The 20,562-nt window shown below is 45.1% G+C and overlaps 2 protein-coding genes across 3 annotated transcripts in view; one reads left to right on the top strand and one right to left on the bottom strand.

Moving 5' to 3' along the window:
* Positions 1–20,562, top strand: part of LOC122570046 (28S ribosomal protein S17, mitochondrial) — a 260,913-nt gene that overhangs the window by 79,948 nt on the left and 160,403 nt on the right. The window lies entirely within an intron of this gene.
* LOC122570024 (B-cell receptor CD22) overlaps positions 1–20,562 on the bottom strand; it is a 314,194-nt gene that overhangs the window by 144,343 nt on the left and 149,289 nt on the right. For both annotated transcript variants that reach the window (XM_043731832.1, XM_043731841.1), the window contains exons 4-5: positions 13,925–14,258; positions 12,938–13,173 (exon numbers count right to left, since the gene is read on the bottom strand). In XM_043731832.1, coding sequence (XP_043587767.1) covers positions 12,938–13,173; positions 13,925–14,258 — 570 coding nt within the window. The remainder of the gene's footprint in view (positions 1–12,937; positions 13,174–13,924; positions 14,259–20,562) is intronic.

The following is a 20,562-nucleotide window of genomic DNA, read 5'->3' as shown; positions in this document are numbered from 1 at the left end:
CGCGACTCTATCGCTCTAGACATCGGACTAAGTATCTTTCTTTCGCTCATCCATCGTCTCGGTTCGAGGACTCTTTTGTCTGTCTCGGCAAAAATTCTACCACCCCGACAAAGTATTACTCTCTATTTTCTTGGTGAAAATCTCTTTTTCCGATATCGCGTATCTCCTTTGATTAATTATACCCCATGAAGCGTGTTTGGTATTGTATGCACGCTCTATCAAAGAATCATACTACAAGAGCTCGGTTCGATACAACTCCAAGTGTCAACGGCTCGAACGCGAAGAGAGGAAAGGAAAGAAAGAAGAAAACGAAGGAAGAACCGTGGACAAAGCGAGCGCGGCGCATCGCGCTGTATCAAACAACGGTGATTTGCAGTCCGTTGCAAAAGACACGGTTATTGCGCGAGTACCCTCGGGTGAAGTATAGATGAAGTTTCCTCTCGCGAGAACGCAGGACTGCTTGCATTCAACGATTCAGCCGTAAACTTTGATCAGCCATGCATTGCACGCGGCTAATCCGCTAATCTCTCACGTACACGCGATAAAACGAGCGCGAGACCGTGAAGTGCGCGAAGGAAACGACAAGAAAGCGGAAATCGTAGCTTTGAATGCGAATCCAGGGCTGCCGACTCTTTCTCGAATACGATCAAACTGCCTTGAATCGAGCAAGTAACGAGGCATATCGTTTGTGATAGTTTTTAATTGCGTGAAAAACCGCAGCAAGAATCGATACCGTGTTCCGTTTACGGAAAACTGTGATCGCTAGAAGGGAAAGAATAGTTGCTTACCAGAAGAGTAACCGATAGAAATGAAATAGAATTAACAGCAGGCAATGATAAAGGCAAGCCAATAATAGAAAATAATCGATGTTAGAGTAATCGGTAAGAGTAATTAATCGGTAAAAAAATTCCGAGAAAGTAAGCTACATTTGTATGCGAATACGAATCCGCTACCCATGAAAGCTTCAAGAACAACAAAGACGAAGTCGTACGCGTGTACATTTTTCTTATTCGAGTAATTCTTAACACTTTACCGACCGACAGCCGATTAATCGATTTTTGTCGCCGACAGTCTTTCTCATTATTTGAGCAGTAATTTGTTATTTAATACTAAGGTACCTCGCTCAGTGGCGTCAATTGCGTTGATTTGTAAGCTCCCACGGTTTTATCGCAATTTGAAAAACTTGCCGTTCGCGATGAACGAGAAGAATGGTATTGGAGAGTCTAAACCGAAACAGAGCCGGCGCCAGGGAGAATCTGCGCCTGAGTTGTCGGTCGGACGTGCGTATGCTGTTGAACCGCTAGCGGCCAGTAAAGCGTTAATGACAAACACAAGCATAGATTCGATCAAAAGTTATATACACAAAGGATGAAACGACATTCGTTCTGTTTCTATCATGCGCAAAATCTTGAATTAAAAATAAGTCGCCGGACCGGACGACCGAGCAGACGCGAAGCTAAGCATTTTCTTTTTACGATTTGTATCGACGCACCTCCGCCAAAGGTCTAGAATACGCGAAAAGGTGAGAGAAAGAGGGAGAGAGAGGAGAAAGGGAGACAAGAAACTCGACGGTTCGCGAATCACTCGTTATAGATCTGCTTGCTGGTGTCAATTTTTCAAGGCTTCATATCACGCGTCGCCTGGTTCGAGACAGCAGCTATATTTATCACTCTCCGTCTATTCGTTCGCCGCTGATGCATCTCTTTGGGAGCGATCTTATTGATGAAGCGCCGCGCCAGTGTCGAAGAAAAATCGACGATCGACCTCTCTCGTCCAGCGGAATCGTGCGTCCGGGCAGCGGATCGAAAAAGAGACGAAAAAGGAGCTCGTGATTTATATCATAATCCCATGGTCGGTGTCTCCTTTCGAACGGAAGGTGACGTCTACGTCGGCAGGCTTGAAAATTAACACCGTCGTGTACCGGTGGAAAGGGACAGCGACGCTTCCATTATCCAGTAATATTATTTACTTGCTTCCAATTTCCTGGTCAATTGATTCGGCGGTCTCCGGTGAAACGTGATTTACCACACCGCCGATTGGATGGCTTCGCGTCCACGTTACGTGGCTCGAGTTACAATCGCAAAATGATACACGCGCACGCATTCCCGAACTAGAATTACCCGTGCGAAAGTATTCGCGGTATTCGGCCGGGGAATTGAGTTTATAATGCGGATGAAATTCTTAGATTAACGTTAAAATCGTTTCACGTGTTTGATACAGATTTTAAAAACGGAGACGGCTCGAATTTTGAATATTTCGAAATTCCGTGTAGGAGAGAATCGAATTAGTGTAATTTTATAACGCAGAATTCTGCTCTCGTACATTTGCTTCCTGGTAAATTGCAAGTTTTTTAACATCGTTCAAAGAGATAGTATTATTTCACGTTATTATTGCAGAAAGTTATGAAAGTTGTATGATTAAATTTTAATGCTAACGAGCGCAGTTGTTTAATTTCGCATAGCAGAATTTACGAAGTCACGTCACGCGAGAACGTCTGTTCCGTGCCATCGATTTTGAAAATCTCCGGCACGCTTTCCAGTCGCATGAGAGCTCGCCGGCGTTAGATCAACGCTGGGTTATAAACAGCAAATCGGTCAGAAGAATAACACCGTCTGAATGAAAACCGACTGCAACTTCCGCAACGAAATGGGATACGTGAATGGCGAGGCGAAACTCGCCGGCGTCGACGTAATAACTTGGCCGTAGAATCGAAACGGCTGGGAAAAACTACGTGTTCGTTTCGTATTTTGTCGGCGTATCGGGGAGGGATGATCGAGCGCGCTATCGGGCAGGTGAACTAGAAGCAAAATTCACGGGGCTTCTCTTCCCTCTTATCTCGTCGATTCTTACGATCCTCCTCTGCTCGACGACGAAGAACGCTCGACAGAAATCGAATTCGTGACAACGTCGAAGCAGGGCCAATTTTCGGAAAATTCATTAGCCGTGTTCGATGAAAACCGCACGCTCGTGGCCCGGGCGGAAACTTAGCGGTTCGCCGGAAAAATAGCCCTCTGTTGAGCAAAGTTCTGATTAAAAGTTATGAACGGGACCGAGAACCGGTCGTGTGCACTTTATTTACGGGCTCTCGCGTAATTGGATTTCATTTTGCCCGAGAAACTTGAATTCCCGATCCTTTGTGCCCGGCGATCATCTGCCCAGAGAAGCTTAATTCGACGTTGAATCTAATTAACCATCATCGAACAACCGCGGAAAAATCGCGGGTTAATTAAAACAGTTTCGAGCTTGGCGAATCGTTGCTAGATATTTGCTGCGAGAAGCGGGGCAAAATGGACGATCGATTGCTCTGACGTCTAGTAGTCTGTCTATTCGTGGAAAAGAGATTAACGTAAAAGAGATTCGACGACATGGAGAAAAAGACTAACGTGGAATTTTTCTGATGTTCCTTTAACTATTTTAATTACGCAGAGGGAAAACGGCTTTGAATTTGATGCACGTGTCAGCGCTATGTTCGTTCGTATCTCTGACTCTCGATAAGAATTTACCTTATCGTTGTTACCTTGACAACATGGCGAATCGACGATAATTCGTTTAAATCGATCGGAACGATAAAATCTTTTCTGCAATCATCGTCCGGTAAATACGCAAATATATTGCAATATTTTCCACTATCGTTTCACTGTCCTCCATATTTCTTCTTATTTCTAATACCACGACAATACATAGTCTGACACTTTTGCATACCTGTACACGGTTCTAAAATGAACGCAGGGTATATCTGCATCTACGTTTTCCATTAACTTGCCAAATTAAACGTACAGCTGACCGTAAGTGGAGACAAATGTCCACCTTGCGTAATCTGACAGAAACGTAATCTCGATCCGATGTAAGATCGCCTGGACGAAGAAGATTGCTCCCCTTGATCCTAGTTGAGAACACCTTATCGTTACGCGAATCTGTTTTATGACTTTCGACAACGAACCACCCATTACATAGCCCATTTCCTATTCACCCTCGCCCCTATTTAGCTGCCCGCTTAACGGGGACTCTTCACGAGGCTCTTTGTATTCGTGAATATATTTATGTACATGCGCTTGTGTTGCTTGTCAGTCTCTCTCGTTTGACCGCCACGTTATGGCGAAAAACTTCATTCCCAGACGCTACTTCCTTATGGGGGGAGCGAGGTTGCGCGATATCCGAGAAGAGAGAAGACGAGGAAATTGGCGCGCTTCGTTATACGAAATCGCCTGTATAAAACGGACATCATCGCCGTGGGCGGGTATCAGCGTCGTAGAAAACCGGTTACCGTCGTAGGTGTGGCTCGTGCTGCCAGATATTTGGCGCTCTAAGCGCCGCGTCTGTCCCGCCTCTTTAAAATTGAACGTGGCAACGCGAAACCACTATTCCTTTTATGAACACGAACCGACTTACCGGGGCAGCAGAATGCATTGCAAGAATACGTTCTAATTAACATAAACGCGGCGTCGAGAGGTTGCAGCGTTCCGAAAGAAGAGGAACATTTTTGTTTGTTTCCCCGGCGACAGAATTGTGCGCGTTTCGTAGATGTGAAACGCACGGGAGAAAATCAATGTAGTCACGCTTCGATATTTAGTGGGATACGAACTGGGCTCCAAGTGTATTATTAGTCGGTGGTCGAGGCAAGTTCGAATTTTCGATTAGGGTCTTTGGGAATTTGAACTCTGAACCCCGGTAGTGATTGAATGTCGGAATAGAGAGAACGGAATATAGAGTTATGGAGTTTCCTGTTGTTCCCTATCTCCCCGTTCTCGCAAGAAATTCACAATCGCGGTAGCAAATACAGAGCTCGCTTCGATGGTCGAAACACAAATTACTGAGAACTCGAGCATTTGCGATCGCGACGCTGGATACCGGCTAAGTAGCTTTGTTAACTGCTTTAACTGAATGCTTTGTTAACTTTCTACTTTGACGCTTTACATTCGTAATCCTTACACGAATAAAGTCTGTTTTCTCAACATACTTTCTCTTGGTTCGAGGGAATATCGCACAGAGTAATATTGTACGTATAAAATATAAAACATGTTGGAGCTGTTTCGAAATTAACAAAGAGTCAGGAATCTTCGAAACGAGAAAATTCAAAGGCTAAGACAGCCGCGAATCCAGATCGTCAGATATTGCTCGAACGAAAGAAGAAAGGTAAATCGAAATCTCTCGCGTCTTGAGCGAGCAGAATTTCCTTTACACGGACGCGCGGAAAAATTATTCTCTCCGAGGATAGCAGCACGGATACAGGCGATTCGTGCAAAATGTATCTTGACCAAATGGAGCTGTGCGGCAGGCTGCCGCAGCGTAGATTATAATCGCGGGAATTGCGGCCAGGCTTGGTCATTAAATCGCGTAGAACACCAGAGATTGTTTCGTCGCTGTTTGCACGGCAACTGAACAAGCAATGAAACGACTGACCGGAGATAGTCAACTAATTATAGCGTTCCTCACGGACCAGAAAACAGAACAATGCTCCGTATATCGGCAGTCTGATCGCGCTTCCAGGCTACATTAAAGGATTTGCACCGTGAGACCAGTTAATTAACTAGCGTGCAATATCAGTCACGGAGATTAAAGTCGATCGACGATCTTCGCGACGCAACGCCTCACCATTGACCTACTGTTTCGGTCAATAGAGACACCGCCACTTTCGATTCTCTGACCGATTCACAGATTAGTTTGGCTATGTTTGCATTATCATTCCTCCGAAAATATTTCACGAATGTCGACAGATAGAGAGAAGACACGCGCGATGTTATCGTTCTTCGTGATATGCAATACCAAAGGGATAAAATTTCAAATATCTCTACGGGTTAAAGATCAAAAAGGCGCGAAAAACGTAAATTATAAAAATATCGAAAAGAAGAGATCAGACGCCGAACAATATGTATTTCTTGCATTACACGCGACGCGAAATTGAAAATTAATGTCTGTCGCGGAAGGTCGCGGTCGTTGAAAACATCGAATCTTTCCTAAGTACTTTTATCACATTATCGCGCGTGGTAATTAAAAAAGAAAAAGATTCAATTCACCAGCGAAAAAGAATCTTCGTCCACGCAAATACTTGTACCGCTACCACTGCAATTTACGTTCGGTTCCGTCGGTTTGGAAGGCAATCAGTGCCGCAGACGACCGGAAACGCGCAGCTCCTCCGACAAGCGTGTATCGTTGACCGGCGTTAAATGCCCGGAGAACGATAACGTCGTGCAACGGAGCAGAGTTGTCGGTTCGAACGACAGCCCTTCAAGTGTACCGTCGACCGGAAGCTCGAGGTTATTGACTCGCCACTCGACTTCGTAGGCGTGCAACACACGCTCACGGGGGAAAGCTGGGGCGCGGTGTGTATCGACGAGGAAACAGAGACAGGATCGAGAGACCGTGTAAGAGAAGCGACTCGAAAAGTGCTGTATATACGAGATATGGTAACAGGTAGAGGAGAGAGCCGGCTCTTGAAAACGGCAATTTCTTGTTTCCACCGAGCATTGAATACGCATGGTCGTGCGGCTCGCTTGTAAAAACAACCTCGTTGGAGATAATTAACTTTGTGCTGAATTCTTTCGCGATGGTTTCGCGATGGACGAGATTACAACGTCTTCTAACGGGTGCCGTGTTTTTTCTGGCAAAAGCCTGGTGATATTCTTTAGACACGATATTAACTAACACTCGTAACTGGATTATTAAACGTAATATCGGGAAATTGAAGTTGCGAGAGTTTCATGGACGATAGATGTGTCCGGTATAAATCTCGGACATAGTTGAACGTCTGGTAATAATTATATCGATCGCACGTAAAGTAAAAGCTATAGAACATGGATGAGTAATCTGGTTTACGCTGATTCAAGTTGATCCTTGATCTATAAACGAGTTTTGCCTTACAATTTTCATAACCTCGTTATATTTATATAACGATGTATCGTTGAGGTATGCATAGAAATCAAATGATCGATTTAATCCGAATGATTAATCGAAAGTGCAGGACGAGCGAGAAACAGACAGAATCGCACGGCCTGATAAACACGATAGCCGCTGATTGGAGAAACGGCACATCGATGTGGCGAAATTAAGCGGAAAATTATTACCTAGTGCTGTTGCACCTGTGCGTGCCTTGGGCGCAAGGCTTCTAAAGGATCTGTCAGCGCCCAAAACTGGAAACCCTAGTGGTAAACGTGAAATCAAGTTACCAGCGAACAGAGGGTGCTGGTGCTTCGTCGTAAAGCGATGCTGTAACCGTATTCGAGATCAAATGCGATAGTCAAATAGAGTTTTTTGTCAGATCGTAGCGCGAGCAGAAGCCGTACAAACAGAATCTATCGGCTAATAACCAAGAACGATCGATCGACCGTCGGTTTCGAATGTACGCGCGCGATTTTCGATAGTCGAGGCCGCGATTAACCGCGTCGAAACAGCGCCGCTCGGAAATACGACGGGTATTCGATGTTTGGCGACTCCTGCGGTCATCACCGGCCGATGAAATTAAATTACTTCGGCCGCCGACCAAGCGAAACACCAACCTCGCTTCTCCTCGCCGTTGCAAACCCGATTTTGCACTTAAATCACTTGTAATCGACGGTTTTTGGCTTTGCGTTTAACATTCCCGATCGAGAAAGATCTTCAACACGTTCGTAGATCGTTCGATATATCGTCTACTTGGCGATAGGAATTCGCAGACTTTGCGATTAAGCGAAGAAAAATCGCTTTCGAAGCTTGGAATTTTTATTCCAGATGTGTCGCTTAAAATTTGAGTAATCGAAAAAGCAAAATTTCACTTTTCAAGTCTTCGAAAGCCTAGCCGTGTCTTTAATATACAGCTCGTGTCATTCGCGAGAACGTGAAACGGAATAGAAAATATTTTATTGGGACTAACGCTATCATGGACGAAAAGAAAAGTGAAATATGGAAAATCGTGGCGAGGACAGAAATTGTAAGCGATCGATCGCGAGGCCATTGGTGCTGGAGAATGTTCCATTAATTACGCGGAAACCTTCAGCTAATCAATGGGTAGTTAGTGGCCAATGGTTGGCTCGCATCAATAATCACTGGGCGACGTGGTAGTATAGTACTGGGCTTTGATGCGCTAATTTACACCACCTGCATTAATGCCCTTGTCCCACTGGTCCGGAACGACGATTGTCTAAGTGCGTGTACGATCCCAGAACAGGTATGCGCAAGGCGCCGCGAACAAGACGATATATTAATGTAAGCCAGGCCGTACAAGCATCGATGTTCATCCCTTAATTGACAATTCACGTCGACATATTTATTTCTGTCTGAATCAACAAGAATCGTTGGTTTAGATTCCGCCAGCGATGCTACTCTCGATGCAGAATGTATTATAGTAGGAAAAACGCTACAAACAGGGACAGACAGTAGGATAATTTTGCAGATGTACCATGATGCAGACCAACGAACATGATCGCTCAAAGATAATCGACACGTTCGGTAGAACAAGCACGTACAAGTCGGCCGTCGTACAACGAAATCTATAGTTTGCAAACTTTGTGCCAAGTTGTCGATATTTTCGAAGATTGATAACATTTCTTCGTAGAACGAATGTCAGATAAAAGCAAACGGCGTCGTGGAAGCAAAATGGTACAGGGGAAGTCCATGGTCTCTGGCCGGAAAGAGAATGTAGAATTAACTGACGAACAAAGTAGAATCTTTTCGTTCCATCGCCTGTTTAATATCTGATGCTCCGAGTGTAACGAACACACAAAAGAACAAACCTCTCTTGGTTACCTCGCAAATCCGTCTACTCTGCAAGGAAAAGCGCAATCACGCTAACAGCGCGCGATTAACCGGCGAACAATGGCCAGGTCCGAGGCTTCCGAAAATTCGCGGCAACGACACAATGAGCGACTGCCATCCGCGGCACTGCTTCTCCGTATCTGACTGCTATACTTTTCAGTCTGTTATAAATACACCGTGTAAACGTCTCGGTGACACCGGTCTCGTTCCTCCGTCGCGCTTCCGCGGCTTCCGCTTTCGAGCGGTGACAACGCTGGAAACAATGAAGCAACCCTCGCGGCCCGTCCCACCGTGCAAACTTTAGCTTTTGTCCCAACGCACCGGGAACAAGCGACGGAACGAAAAAGAAGCCCTCCTCTGCTCGGTTTACGGCCGAAACAATACTTTTATCTTTCGAAATTCGTCGACGACGGCCTCGAGACAGTGCCGCTCGTCGCCTAATTAAATTCCCCGACGAAAGGGCCAACTATTTAGCCACTGCCGCTAATAAACTTCTAAACGGTGAGACAAAGAACGTGGCATAACAAGATTAGCAAATTACATCGCGGTACGCGTTTAATTAATTCCCAGAACCCAGTAGATTTTCCTTCTTCCTCGTTCGATAGGCATTTATGCGATTCTTTTTTCCCTCTCTTCTTTTTTTTTTTTCTTTTTATCGATGATGAGGATGTAGCCTGGATGAAAACACCTTTGGTGGTGATATGATTTAGAATTGGAGGAAGAATACCGAAAAGTGTCTTTGTCAATCTTAGGCAAGGAAGGATTATCTTATGCTGTTAATTATTTCTCTATATTAACGTGCCTTTTTCTTCAACGATGTTTATCATCCAATGAAATCGACGTTAGTAGCGAATCGCTAAATCGCTAAATCGGACAAACAGACGGGAATAAACAAATGATAGAGAACGCGGTGTTTGCTTTCACGACTTATGGCCCAGCGCAACAGCCGGAAACCAAGACAGTATTTCCTTGGAAGATAAAGAAGGATGTACGCCGTGAAAGAAGCAGTTTCTAATTCATACGGTCGGCATGCGGCTTAGGTAGCGTGCCGTGCAACCGGCTCACAGATCCGATTTCTCGACATCCTTTTGCGAAAGTTTAAATAATACCGGCTTTGTACGTGGAATACCATCCACTCCATCGGCGTTTTATTGTCGTCAGCTCGTCTCGCGAAAATCTACAAAGAAACTCTCCAAACGGAAGAGAATATAAAGAAGAAGAGGAAGAAGAAGAAAGAGAGAAAAAAAGTTGGCCGGCAATAGGAAGGAGAGGTGAAACTTATAAAGAGCGGTTCCGTTGACGTCCACGTGAATCGAGCCATTATCATGCAAACCTTAGGAAGTCGAACGTTACCCGGACAGAGGGAAACGAAGAGAGAAAAACGATATTGCCGCGAGTGTTGGCGTAGTGCGGCGAAGGAGTAGGAGGAGTAGGAGGCGGAACGAAAGCGGAATGCCACGAATTTCGTTAGCGTGGTTTCGACGATGGAGTTGGACCGACGCGGCGCAGCGGACCGAGCGAGGCCGTATCTGGCCGGTCTGCTCTGATAAAGGAGAAAGCCCCGATATTGGTCAGACAGTGGAATGCCTGCACATTCGTGTCGGACAACAAGATTTCTCTCTGTACCTTATACCCAGTCTCGTCAGCCTTATGGACCGAGGTTGCTGGATGGAACGGAAGGAAACGAGAAGAGACGAGGGGAGCAAGAGGGACGAGGAGGAGAAAGGCAGTACGACAGATCGAGGGCGAGGTTAAAAGGAAAGTCGAAGGGATCGAACGATTGCGATTGGAACAAGTACCGTTAAACGGCAATGGTCTGCCTGTTGTCACGATCAGACGTTCTCCGCAACACGAGAACCGTAGTACACGCGTGCCCCCCTCCCTCGCCTCGCCCTCGCCTCGCCTCGCCTCGACTGTCCTGGCTGAAGAACAAGCCGGCAAATTGAATTTCGGCTCGAACAGCAGGGGAAAAATGTCGAAGAAACTAACGTCGGCGGGAGAGAAGCGAGCACAGGTGTCCAACGAGCGTGGAGAAACTAAAGGAGGGATCGTAGGGTCGAGCCGAAAAAGAGCGAGACGCGAGATTCTCTCGGTGCGAAACTTAGACGTCCGTCTCCTCGTGATTCAACTGCTTCACTGGTGCGAAGAATGCAAAAACAAGGAGAGTGTGTTATCGAGCGCGGCTAAACGAATTCGTTGTGGAAAGTCAGCGATAAAGGGCAGAGGAGGATTTCGATTTGCAGAAGGTCGCGACGCTTCTCCTGTCTATTGGTCGGCTCGAGTACAGAGAATTCGGAGCAGGAGCAGCCGCATAAAACGTGCATTATTCTTAACTTTTTCTTCGCCGCGAATTCGCTTACGGCAACCCCGAGGCCGCTAAGCAAATCTATCCCCATCAAACGCAGAACGACGTTACCATTTCCAACCGACGTCTTCCAATCTCTTCTCCTCCTTTCATCCACGGGCTACGATGAGTCGCTGGAATTTCACCAACACCGACGAAATCGATGATTATGACTGGACGAACGCGTTACAAGCATATTATCGGTCGTCTTTTCATCGAACGCTATACGCTTCTATTTCGATATGCTTTGTTCCAGGCTTGTTTGCTAGCTTGGAATATTCGAAAATTGCCCATCGAGTACAATCTTAATGTTATTGCATCAGCTTTGTTAAGGGTAACGGAGAAATTGAAACGTTTAATCGTTTTTATCGTTTAAACGACTCTGTTGTTTCATAATCTTTTGACGTTACACATATCCCACATTTGTTATTCTTTGGTAAGTTAAGATTCGTGTTTCTATACACTTGGCAATTGGTTCTTGTACGTGTTCATCGTCCAAACGTTGATTTATCACTCGCCACAATTCAATATTCAGTTAATTATTTTAATACAAAAATTGCGGATCTTTCCACGTACCAGGATTACCAGATCCGGATTTCTAAAGCGACTAGTTCGGTTAAATGGCAGGAAAATTGTCCGTAAAATGTAAGAAAAATTGTTCCAGCGCAATGAAAGAGCTCGAGCCGTCTAATAAGCCATAAACCTCGGTACGTTGCGTGAAGTCTTGCTAGGAAATCGTTGACAAGTCGGCTGGTTCGAAACTCAAGCAGACTAGCGCGCGAAATTAAACATCGCCGCGAGGGGTTGCGCGGATGACAAATAAACGAGGCGAGAAGCGCGACGGTCAGACTGAAAAGAGCAGCTCCGGGGTTGGCCAGGACGCGTCTAGCGGCTAGCTGGAAATAAAGGAAGGGCTGTACTTCGCGCGAGCAACGGGCGAGATATTAAAAACAAAAGTGGTCCGCAGGAGGGTGGCGTAGACGGCCGCGTGGCGGCTGGTTCATTTGAAACGTGATTCGGGCGGGTCGGCGTAGAGGGTTGAAGCGTGTCGCGCGGCAGTCGCCGACGCCGCTTGCAACGATTGTTTCGCCCCGTGCATACTATTGTTTCGTCGCGTGTATGTACGTTTTGCCGCGGAGACGAGCGCGACCGATGCGTCCGTCAACCAGAAAAAAGAGCAAATTAAAAGGAATAGCAGGAACGAGAGGAAGAGAAAGAAGGGGAGGAACGTTTACGACAGATGCATATTCATGCGGCGCGAGGATGCCACCGTGGACCAAGCGACTTGATTTAATATACATAAAATCTTTACATTTCTGGGAGTTGCAGTAGCATTTTGTACAGACCAAGAAATAATTCGACACGGGAATGGTGATTTTTTGAAAGGAGATCTGGTAATCTGCTTTCTGTGGAGTCGGTTACGGACGACGAATCGGTAAAATGATTTTTCATACGTTGTAACTCGTCGAAAGCTTTTGCCCGACACGCGATATCGTTCTCGGTCTGTTTCTGAGTTCGATCGATATTTCTGTCGACCTTTTTTCCTTTCTCCTCCAGGATTTTCTTATTTTTTTTTTTTTTTTTTTATTACTTTCTGTCGTTCTCTTTTAATTGTAATAATCTTGATAACTCGCTGAAAGCTCGTTACGACTGTTGGAAATAATTTTTCTCGTATAGCAAGAGAAGCACGATGCCCGAATACAAAAATTTCCTAATAAAGAGAATCGACAAACAGCATTGACCTTAATCCTCGATAATTAATTTCTAGCTACTCGCTCGTTATACGGCAGTACCGTTTCGTCAATATTTGCTAATACTATTAACTAGATATAACTATCGTGTTCAATATTCATAATCGTAACTTACCGAGGACGACGAGCTTCACAGGTCTGCCGGAAAGTATCTTGCCCTGATCGTCCTCCAGCGTGCAACCCCATATACCGTCGTCTTCTAATCTAACGTTGTCTATATGCAACGCCTCCGTGATAGAGTCACCGATATATCTATGTCCAGTTCCACTCATCTCCGTTCTCGTGTTGATTGTAATCATATCTACCGGACTTCCCTCGTGCAGCCATCTCGCTGGTCGTATTCTGTAGCTCCTAACAAGACAATTCGTACCAATTAGAGAATTAATTCGGAACGACAATACCGTGCGAATTCGTTGCTGGGACGATATCGACTTCGACTACTTGCTCTCGCTACTTTAAATCGAATCTTCCCATTTGCGGGGAAACAGCTACGCGTGCAGAACTGTGTCAGCAATTACGACGAATCTGTTTCGTTGTGTCTCCAGTTACTTTTAAGACACGCGAATCGAACGTTGTCTTTTTTTTTTTTTTTTAAGGAAATATTGGTCTTTTCCGACATATTTGGAATTTATCGATCAAAACTGACAGAATGTCATCTATCTGATTAATAACCGTGCTAGATACGTCTGTACTAGAATTATTTTTACATTTCGAACGGCTATTTTTCAACAAAATCGTTCTAGCAAAGCCGTACTCGTCTTCTAACGATATTTTTTTTACAGTGGAATTTTAATTATCGAATTTTAGTTTGCTAAACAACGATCCCTAGTTTAAACAGCTTCTTCTTCAAACGCGAACGCGATAAATTTCAAATGAACACACTATCCATCCGACTAAACCAGCTATTTTCACGCCCAAATAAATCACTTTCTCTTGAACGAGGAGAAAGAAATCCTTCTCGGCGAAAGAAGCGAATAAACCAAGCCACATTTTCTACGATATAAATTTATCTTTAGACGGAAGTACGTAACAGAGAAAAAGGACGAATCTCGTGATAGTCGCTCGTGCGCGTTTCATTCGTCGATGAAGAAGGTTAAATTACCTGACCCCGGGCAATAGCAGCCTCGAGTAATTTTCTAGCTCGCATGGCAATATGACCTTGCTGTGAGGTTTCACCACCAGTTCCAAGGGTGGCTTTGACGGAGCGGCAGCTGTATCTAAGGAGACTGGAACATCGGTCGTAGCGGAAGAACTGGTAGACCATAAGTCCTCTTCGGGGGCCAAAAGGGCCGCGGGCTGCGCCACCTCGTCCGACAGAGAAATCAACGTCGAGCTGGACGCCGTCGTACTGGTGGTGCTCGTCGTGGTTCTTCTAGCACGCCGTCCTCCCTCCTGCCTGCCACGAAGGGTGAAAACACCAGCCTCGTTCACCGACCCTGTAACGACAAAGGATAGTATCGTCATCTCGCTGTTCCGTTGTCTCGGCGAATAATTCGAATTTACGCACAACGAGTTTACCTTTGACTTGAACAGCTCGAAAATACATACGAAAATAAAATTACCTTGTTCGTCAGAAATTTCACAGATTCGGGTTAACAATTTTTTTTAGCATCGCTCGCGAACGAGAATTCTATATGGTAAATTTCAAATAAAATATTTTACTACCACGCTATTTTACCGAAATTTTAGTTTCTCCGTGTTCGTACGCATTGATTTTAAGTTTGAAATACGAGAGTCTTAGGAAGCTGGATGATCGATGTACTTTTATTCCATCAAATTTCATAATTGGCGGTCCTAACGCAATCCCGAAACTCGACAGTGCCGCAAAATAAATAGCGTTCCACGCAAACGAAGGCGCTTCTTAACTAAATGGTGTTTCCATCGGTCGGTCGATTCTCCCGAAAACTGTCTATCAGCCTCGGTCGACCAAGGCTACCGAGGAAAACTAATTATGTCTTCGATGGACCGCAAATAGCTATAACTATCTAGCGTAACTGAGGTACCTTGTCGACCCGTGTCTCTACTCATACTCTCCTCACGACCTCCTATATCACGGAACAAGCTAATGATTATTACTCGCCAAACGATGACAGAGCCGAAACGCGAAAACGTCTCTGTCGTTTTATCGTTTTTTGCAAAACCATTACCACACGTACGCGTTTGTTCGATTTCAATTTCTAGTCGTCGAACTTCATCGACGATTCAATCGCTCGAAGCCGGTTCAAATGAACCGAGAGATCCGAATTCTTCAAATCCGATTGTACGTAACAAGCAAAACGAATGATTCAGCGAATAACATATAATAAATAAATTTGACTCTGACGCATAGGAAAAATGGTATAAACTGAACAAAAGGCGCGGAATGAGAAGAAGATGAACCCGGTAAGAGAAAACGATTCGTCAATGCGTTCGTTAACGTTTCCGGGTATATTGGCGACCGGTTATACACCGACACCGAGTGGATGTTGTTGAGCGTTGATGCATGCATTATTCAGACTGTGTATCCATTCATTATTCATGTCATGATCAATGGATGTCAACAGACCGCGATCTGTATCTGAACGCATCAGCCTGACAGAAAGTGAAAGCACTCGCTGTCGTTGGGATGCGTCCGCGACGCGAAGGGGCCATCGATGCCGATCAGATTTTATGAAACGAAGGAACCTCGCACGAACACGCTTGTCTTCGTTACAATAATGCGTTATTGTCGCCTGGATGGTCCTGTTTGGTCACCGATACCGTTGACAAGATAATCAGCCAATTGTAGCGTTAGTTGATAATATGCCTCTGATGCGGAACGTCAATTTTGAATATAGAAATTATATAGATGGCATAGATCTATTATGTAATCATAAACACGATGAGTCGATGAAATTTATGCTGTGCCGAGAATTCGCTCCTACGATGCCGCTATAATATAACACAGCGATATAATATAATCTGGGAAATTCAGCGTTGAGTTTCTCGGAATTTCTCTGCAACGAAAGTCAATAATTTCTGCATCGTGGAAATCGGAATTAGATCAATCGTTGGCCGTCGGAAACAACACAGTATTATCGGGATACATCGATATTCGAAAACTTTCGAATAGAAAGAATCGTTCTTCGAAAAGGCAGTGCCCTTTGTTATGCAGATCGATAATGGTAAATTTCAGAAGCGGCGGAACAAAAAGATGACAAACGCGTAATCGTAAAGATCGATATCAATGCGTTGCGCGTTGAAGAAAGTGTTATCGATAAATCTCAAGGATATGAGGTTTCCGCGTTTCGCGCGAGTTCCGCGTGTCGAGAAAACCGATATCGATAAATATCGATCGAATTTCCACTGGATGCCGATAAATTCGCTCATCCTCTGAAAATCAACACCAATAAATTCCGGGTCGTGGAAATCGGCACCGATAAATTCTGGGTCGTAAAAATCGATGCCGATAAATTTCACCGTTTGGTAAAACCCTCCGGAGCATCGGTAAATTTCGGGTCGTGATAACCGATCGCCGAATAAATTGCGAATCATGGAGATCGATAACATTGAATATCTTTTCGGCATGATCGACGATGATTTTTGGGTCGTGGTAATTTCCTACGATGACAAATTCTCCGTGCTTGGAAACCAAGGACCGAGATAAATTCTGGGTCGTGGCACGCGGCATCGATAAACCTCGCGTCCGTTCGACTCGAATCTTTCATTAATCAACCCGTGTTACAACCTAGTTACGCTAACATATACACACAGCGCGTAACCGAATACGTGGGAAACACTTCAGCAAGAATGAACTGGACGTTTAAAAACTAAAGCGTAAATTCGTATGGACGCGTAGTGGATACGGAATGTATTATATTCCCCTTGTAGTTTACACGCTGATTAATTAAATCCTGCAATATTCAATTTTCTATATCGCTTTCAGGCGGATATGTCGTGTTAATTGCGATAGCTCCTGGCGGTAGATGTCGCTGCTGCTCAGGTACTGCTGTATTTTCTTCCTATTTAAAAATCGTGGAAGAAAAATATCGAACTACGGCCGACGAGATTCGAACCCGGGTTCCGAACGTTCGTAACCTATGTCGCTAACGTCGTCCGGTATTAATTAGTGTGGAAATGGCGGTATTTGTGCTGTCGAGTGCCGCCACAGCTTGATATTATGTTTTCGTCGTTGGAGAAGTTTAATATTCGAGGTTGAGAAACTTGATACTGATAACTGCGTAAGCAGAGCCTAGTAAAAACCGACTTGCTGAAAAATATGAAATTAAATTACAGGGAATTTCGTCCCGCGATATTTCTAACAGTATGAATTATAAATTCACGTATCGTGCAGTTCGACCGTTTGAACATCTCACAGAGATACATTGGACGTAAGTTACCAAACAACTTACAGGTGCAGGTTGCGTTCTACGTTTGTCGTGTAATAAGTCATGCATTTAGCACTGCGCATCGTACGGACCTTGTATGTTGACGTGAAGTAACACCAACTAATTACCTAATTAATCTTGCGACCTAAAATTGCGAGCTAAAATTGGAGTACCGAGAGACACCTCACGTTGCCCCATTTTCACTGATAAAAAGTCATACGCCATATTTCTGCCGATCGTAGAATCTTTGTCGCGAGTCATTGTTGTCCAGTGTCAAACAGTCGACATACTTATTCGTGCAGCCTATTTGAAACGTTAAATCCCTTCGCAAAATGTTCTCAAACGTATTAAGTCGCGCCTCAAACGCTCGACAGTCGATATTCCATGGCGCGCGACATCCTCCGTCGTTTACAACGTCGTAAAATCCTTAAGAACTCCGGTCGGCAACGGTTGAAACAACCGTGGCTGGTTGCAACAAGCAAGCGAGTCCTCGGCGCAGTATGAAATGGCAAAGACGAAGGATAACCACCGAGGAAACGACCTATGTCTGCGCGTGTCTCTTCGTTGCTCGTTGCTCGCAAGCAACCGCGATAAGCGACACCGACCTTGGCGAACACAGGTAAGAAAAGGGGAACGCTAGCGCGACGAGGGCGTGAGACGCGAAAGAACAAACGAAGAGACAGGACGCCACGTGACGTGCTTACGTCGGCGCGTTTGCATGTATGCATGCGAGTCGCGACAATACGAGGTTGTAAAACGGTTAAGAGGATTTGTCACCTCGTGTCACTGGATAAACTCCTTTTCCTTCGCTCGCGAAACTCTGCTGTGTCGCTACTTTGGTTGACATCTTGGAGGACACGAACGCCAGCGACTCGGTGTCTCTCTTCTCGCCTCTCCTTTATTTCCTTCCCTCTTTCTCTCTTCCTCTCTTGCATCTTTCTCTCTTTTACGTACGTTAAAGAGAATCCAAACTCCGCGTCCTGATTCCCTTTGTTCGTGGCGCATCAAACGTGAAATATGCGAATTCGCCCGGGGAATTCCGGTAATTTGCGAAGAGGAATCGGGGAAACTCGGCTTCGTCTTTAATCCCCCCCGAAATACTAGATTTGTCGAACGTTGCACGAAGCAACGGAGCGGAGGGAACGGGGCGCGCAGCGGTACGGAGGAAACTTAGTCTCGCAAAACGCATGTGATACCGTGGAAAGTTGGCTGGAAGTTCTTCCTACCATCCCCTTGCACGGCGAACTCTCCAACCCCCGACCATCCGCCGGCTATAGGATTTCGCTTCGTCGCGCTATTAATCGCTACTTATTTCCAGGCTTAATGGTGCCGTAAAGAAAATCGTCGGAGGATACTGTTATCCGAAGGGGTGAATTTGTTGCGCCAGTTCCGCGGAACGTCGGAAGTGCACAGCTGTAGGGTACAATGGTTTTAATGGGTGCATTGTGTCTGTTTCGTCGAGTACTTGACTCCGACAGAAATGGTATAATTGAGCGCGACCGGTATTTATCGTTGCGTTTTGTCTGGTTTGCTGAAAGATATGGATTTAAATTGCACCGACGGTATAAAAGGTTTCCAACTCTTTGTTTTCTAATGGATATCGAATGACGCAGAGACTAGGTAGGAAGGCTACGAAAGTAATCAATCACCTACGGGGGTAAATCGAGCAGCGATATTAAAACCAGGTCTGAGTGTTTGTGTATCTTTGGAAACAAATTCATTTTCCACCAACCAACTGTCAAAATGATAGAGAGCATCGTCGTCCGATAAAACTGACGGACGTATTTGTCGAGGGTGTTTTGACGCTTCGCCGAAAATACGTTCAGCCTTTTAAAAGCGCACCTTGGCCAAACAAAACGAACAGATCCGTATAATAATCTTTTTGAACGATGTAGTTGGGCAGAAAGGAATCGACCGTGGCGAACTAGCGTGTTTTCCTAGCGTGATCGAACGACTCTCTGTGGTCACGGCAACCGCGTGAGAAAAAATGTCATCGAGCGTGTACAGGGCGAATATCAAATAGCACGTTGCAACAACAACGTTCGTAACTCTTGGCAAATATTTTCTGTTGTGTTCCTCGGATGCTATTACATCGGCGTATCCGCACGTATTTACGAATCTGTTCAAACGCTTTCCGGTAAACCGACTGTTGGTAGCTTGGAAAATATCAGAAAACGTTGCCGAAAATTTCGACCGCTCGCGAATGGATGAAGGGAGAAGCGGGGTATAAACGGAGTCCATGGTCACAAGAAAGTACCAAGCGAAGTAAGAGAAGAGAAAAAGAAGAAGGTACAAACGATGCAACGTCAGCATTGTGTACATGAAACTGTAAAGATCATAGACCGCGTCTCTGGAGCACATCTAACAGAGCAATAAGAGATACAAGGCGAAAGAGAAAGGAGGCAAAATGGTGAAACCAGAAAGAAGAAGAAGAAGAAGAAGAGGAGGAGGAGGAGGAGGAGGAGAAAAATGGAAGAAGCAGGAAAGAAAGAATTCAACGGTATGGACATATATCGGCGAGGGAATTTATCTTTGGCGGAATTCACAGCACGAACGTCTTTGATGGCAACCGGAGTGATTCTCGCCCAGGCCACACCTCCTTCTATCTCTACAATCCCCCTCCTCCTGGTTCTCCTCTCGTTCCGATCCTCTAATCTCTCTTCACCCTTTACTCCGATCCTCGGTGTCATCCTGTACTAAGCCCTCTGTAATACCCTCTGCTACGGAAACAGTTACGGACCGGTATTCGTTCCGCTCCTTGCCCGGTAATTCCAATCACTACGACGCTCTCGTTAACTCGAATCGACGAGCAAATACCGACGCGGCAAGAACAACACACGAGATTTCGACCCCGGCAGCACCCCCAACCTCCTCGTGGATTATACGAAATATTCTTTCAGCTCTCTTGTCCTGTTTTCCATCGGGAAACAGATTAATCTCGGCGGCAGGGAAAATACAAGGGGATACGTTGTACTGTTTATAATCCACGAATGCGAGAACCGAATTAATCCCTAATTACGAAGGTCGTTGGATAACTCATTGAACACGGATATACAGATATAATTTGTTCATATAGTATAATTGTATGCACGGATCCCGATATTAATTTGTCGGCATCTGATTTCGCCAATTAGCTTTGCGTACGAAAGAATCGTAACGAAACGATACGTACATTTATTTTTCACGATGAAACGAAAGGTCGTTTATTCCTTACTCCGGTCTACGGTGTATAACGATCGATCGAAGATTAAATTTATACAAAGGAAACTATTATCTTAGATGAAAGAATACGCGAAAGAATACTCGGGGAAACATACCTTTGTGACTCTGTTCGCTTTCTTCAACATCCTTTAAACGTTTCCACAATGGCCAAACAATTTCAATGGATGAATTT

The sequence above is a fragment of the Bombus pyrosoma genome, linkage group LG1 (genome assembly GCF_014825855.1).
Source record: "Bombus pyrosoma isolate SC7728 linkage group LG1, ASM1482585v1, whole genome shotgun sequence".
In the NCBI taxonomy this organism is placed as follows: domain Eukaryota; kingdom Metazoa; phylum Arthropoda; class Insecta; order Hymenoptera; family Apidae; genus Bombus; species Bombus pyrosoma.
The sequence above is the reverse complement of the archived record's forward strand: the minus strand, read 5'-3'. Positions and strand labels throughout refer to the sequence as shown.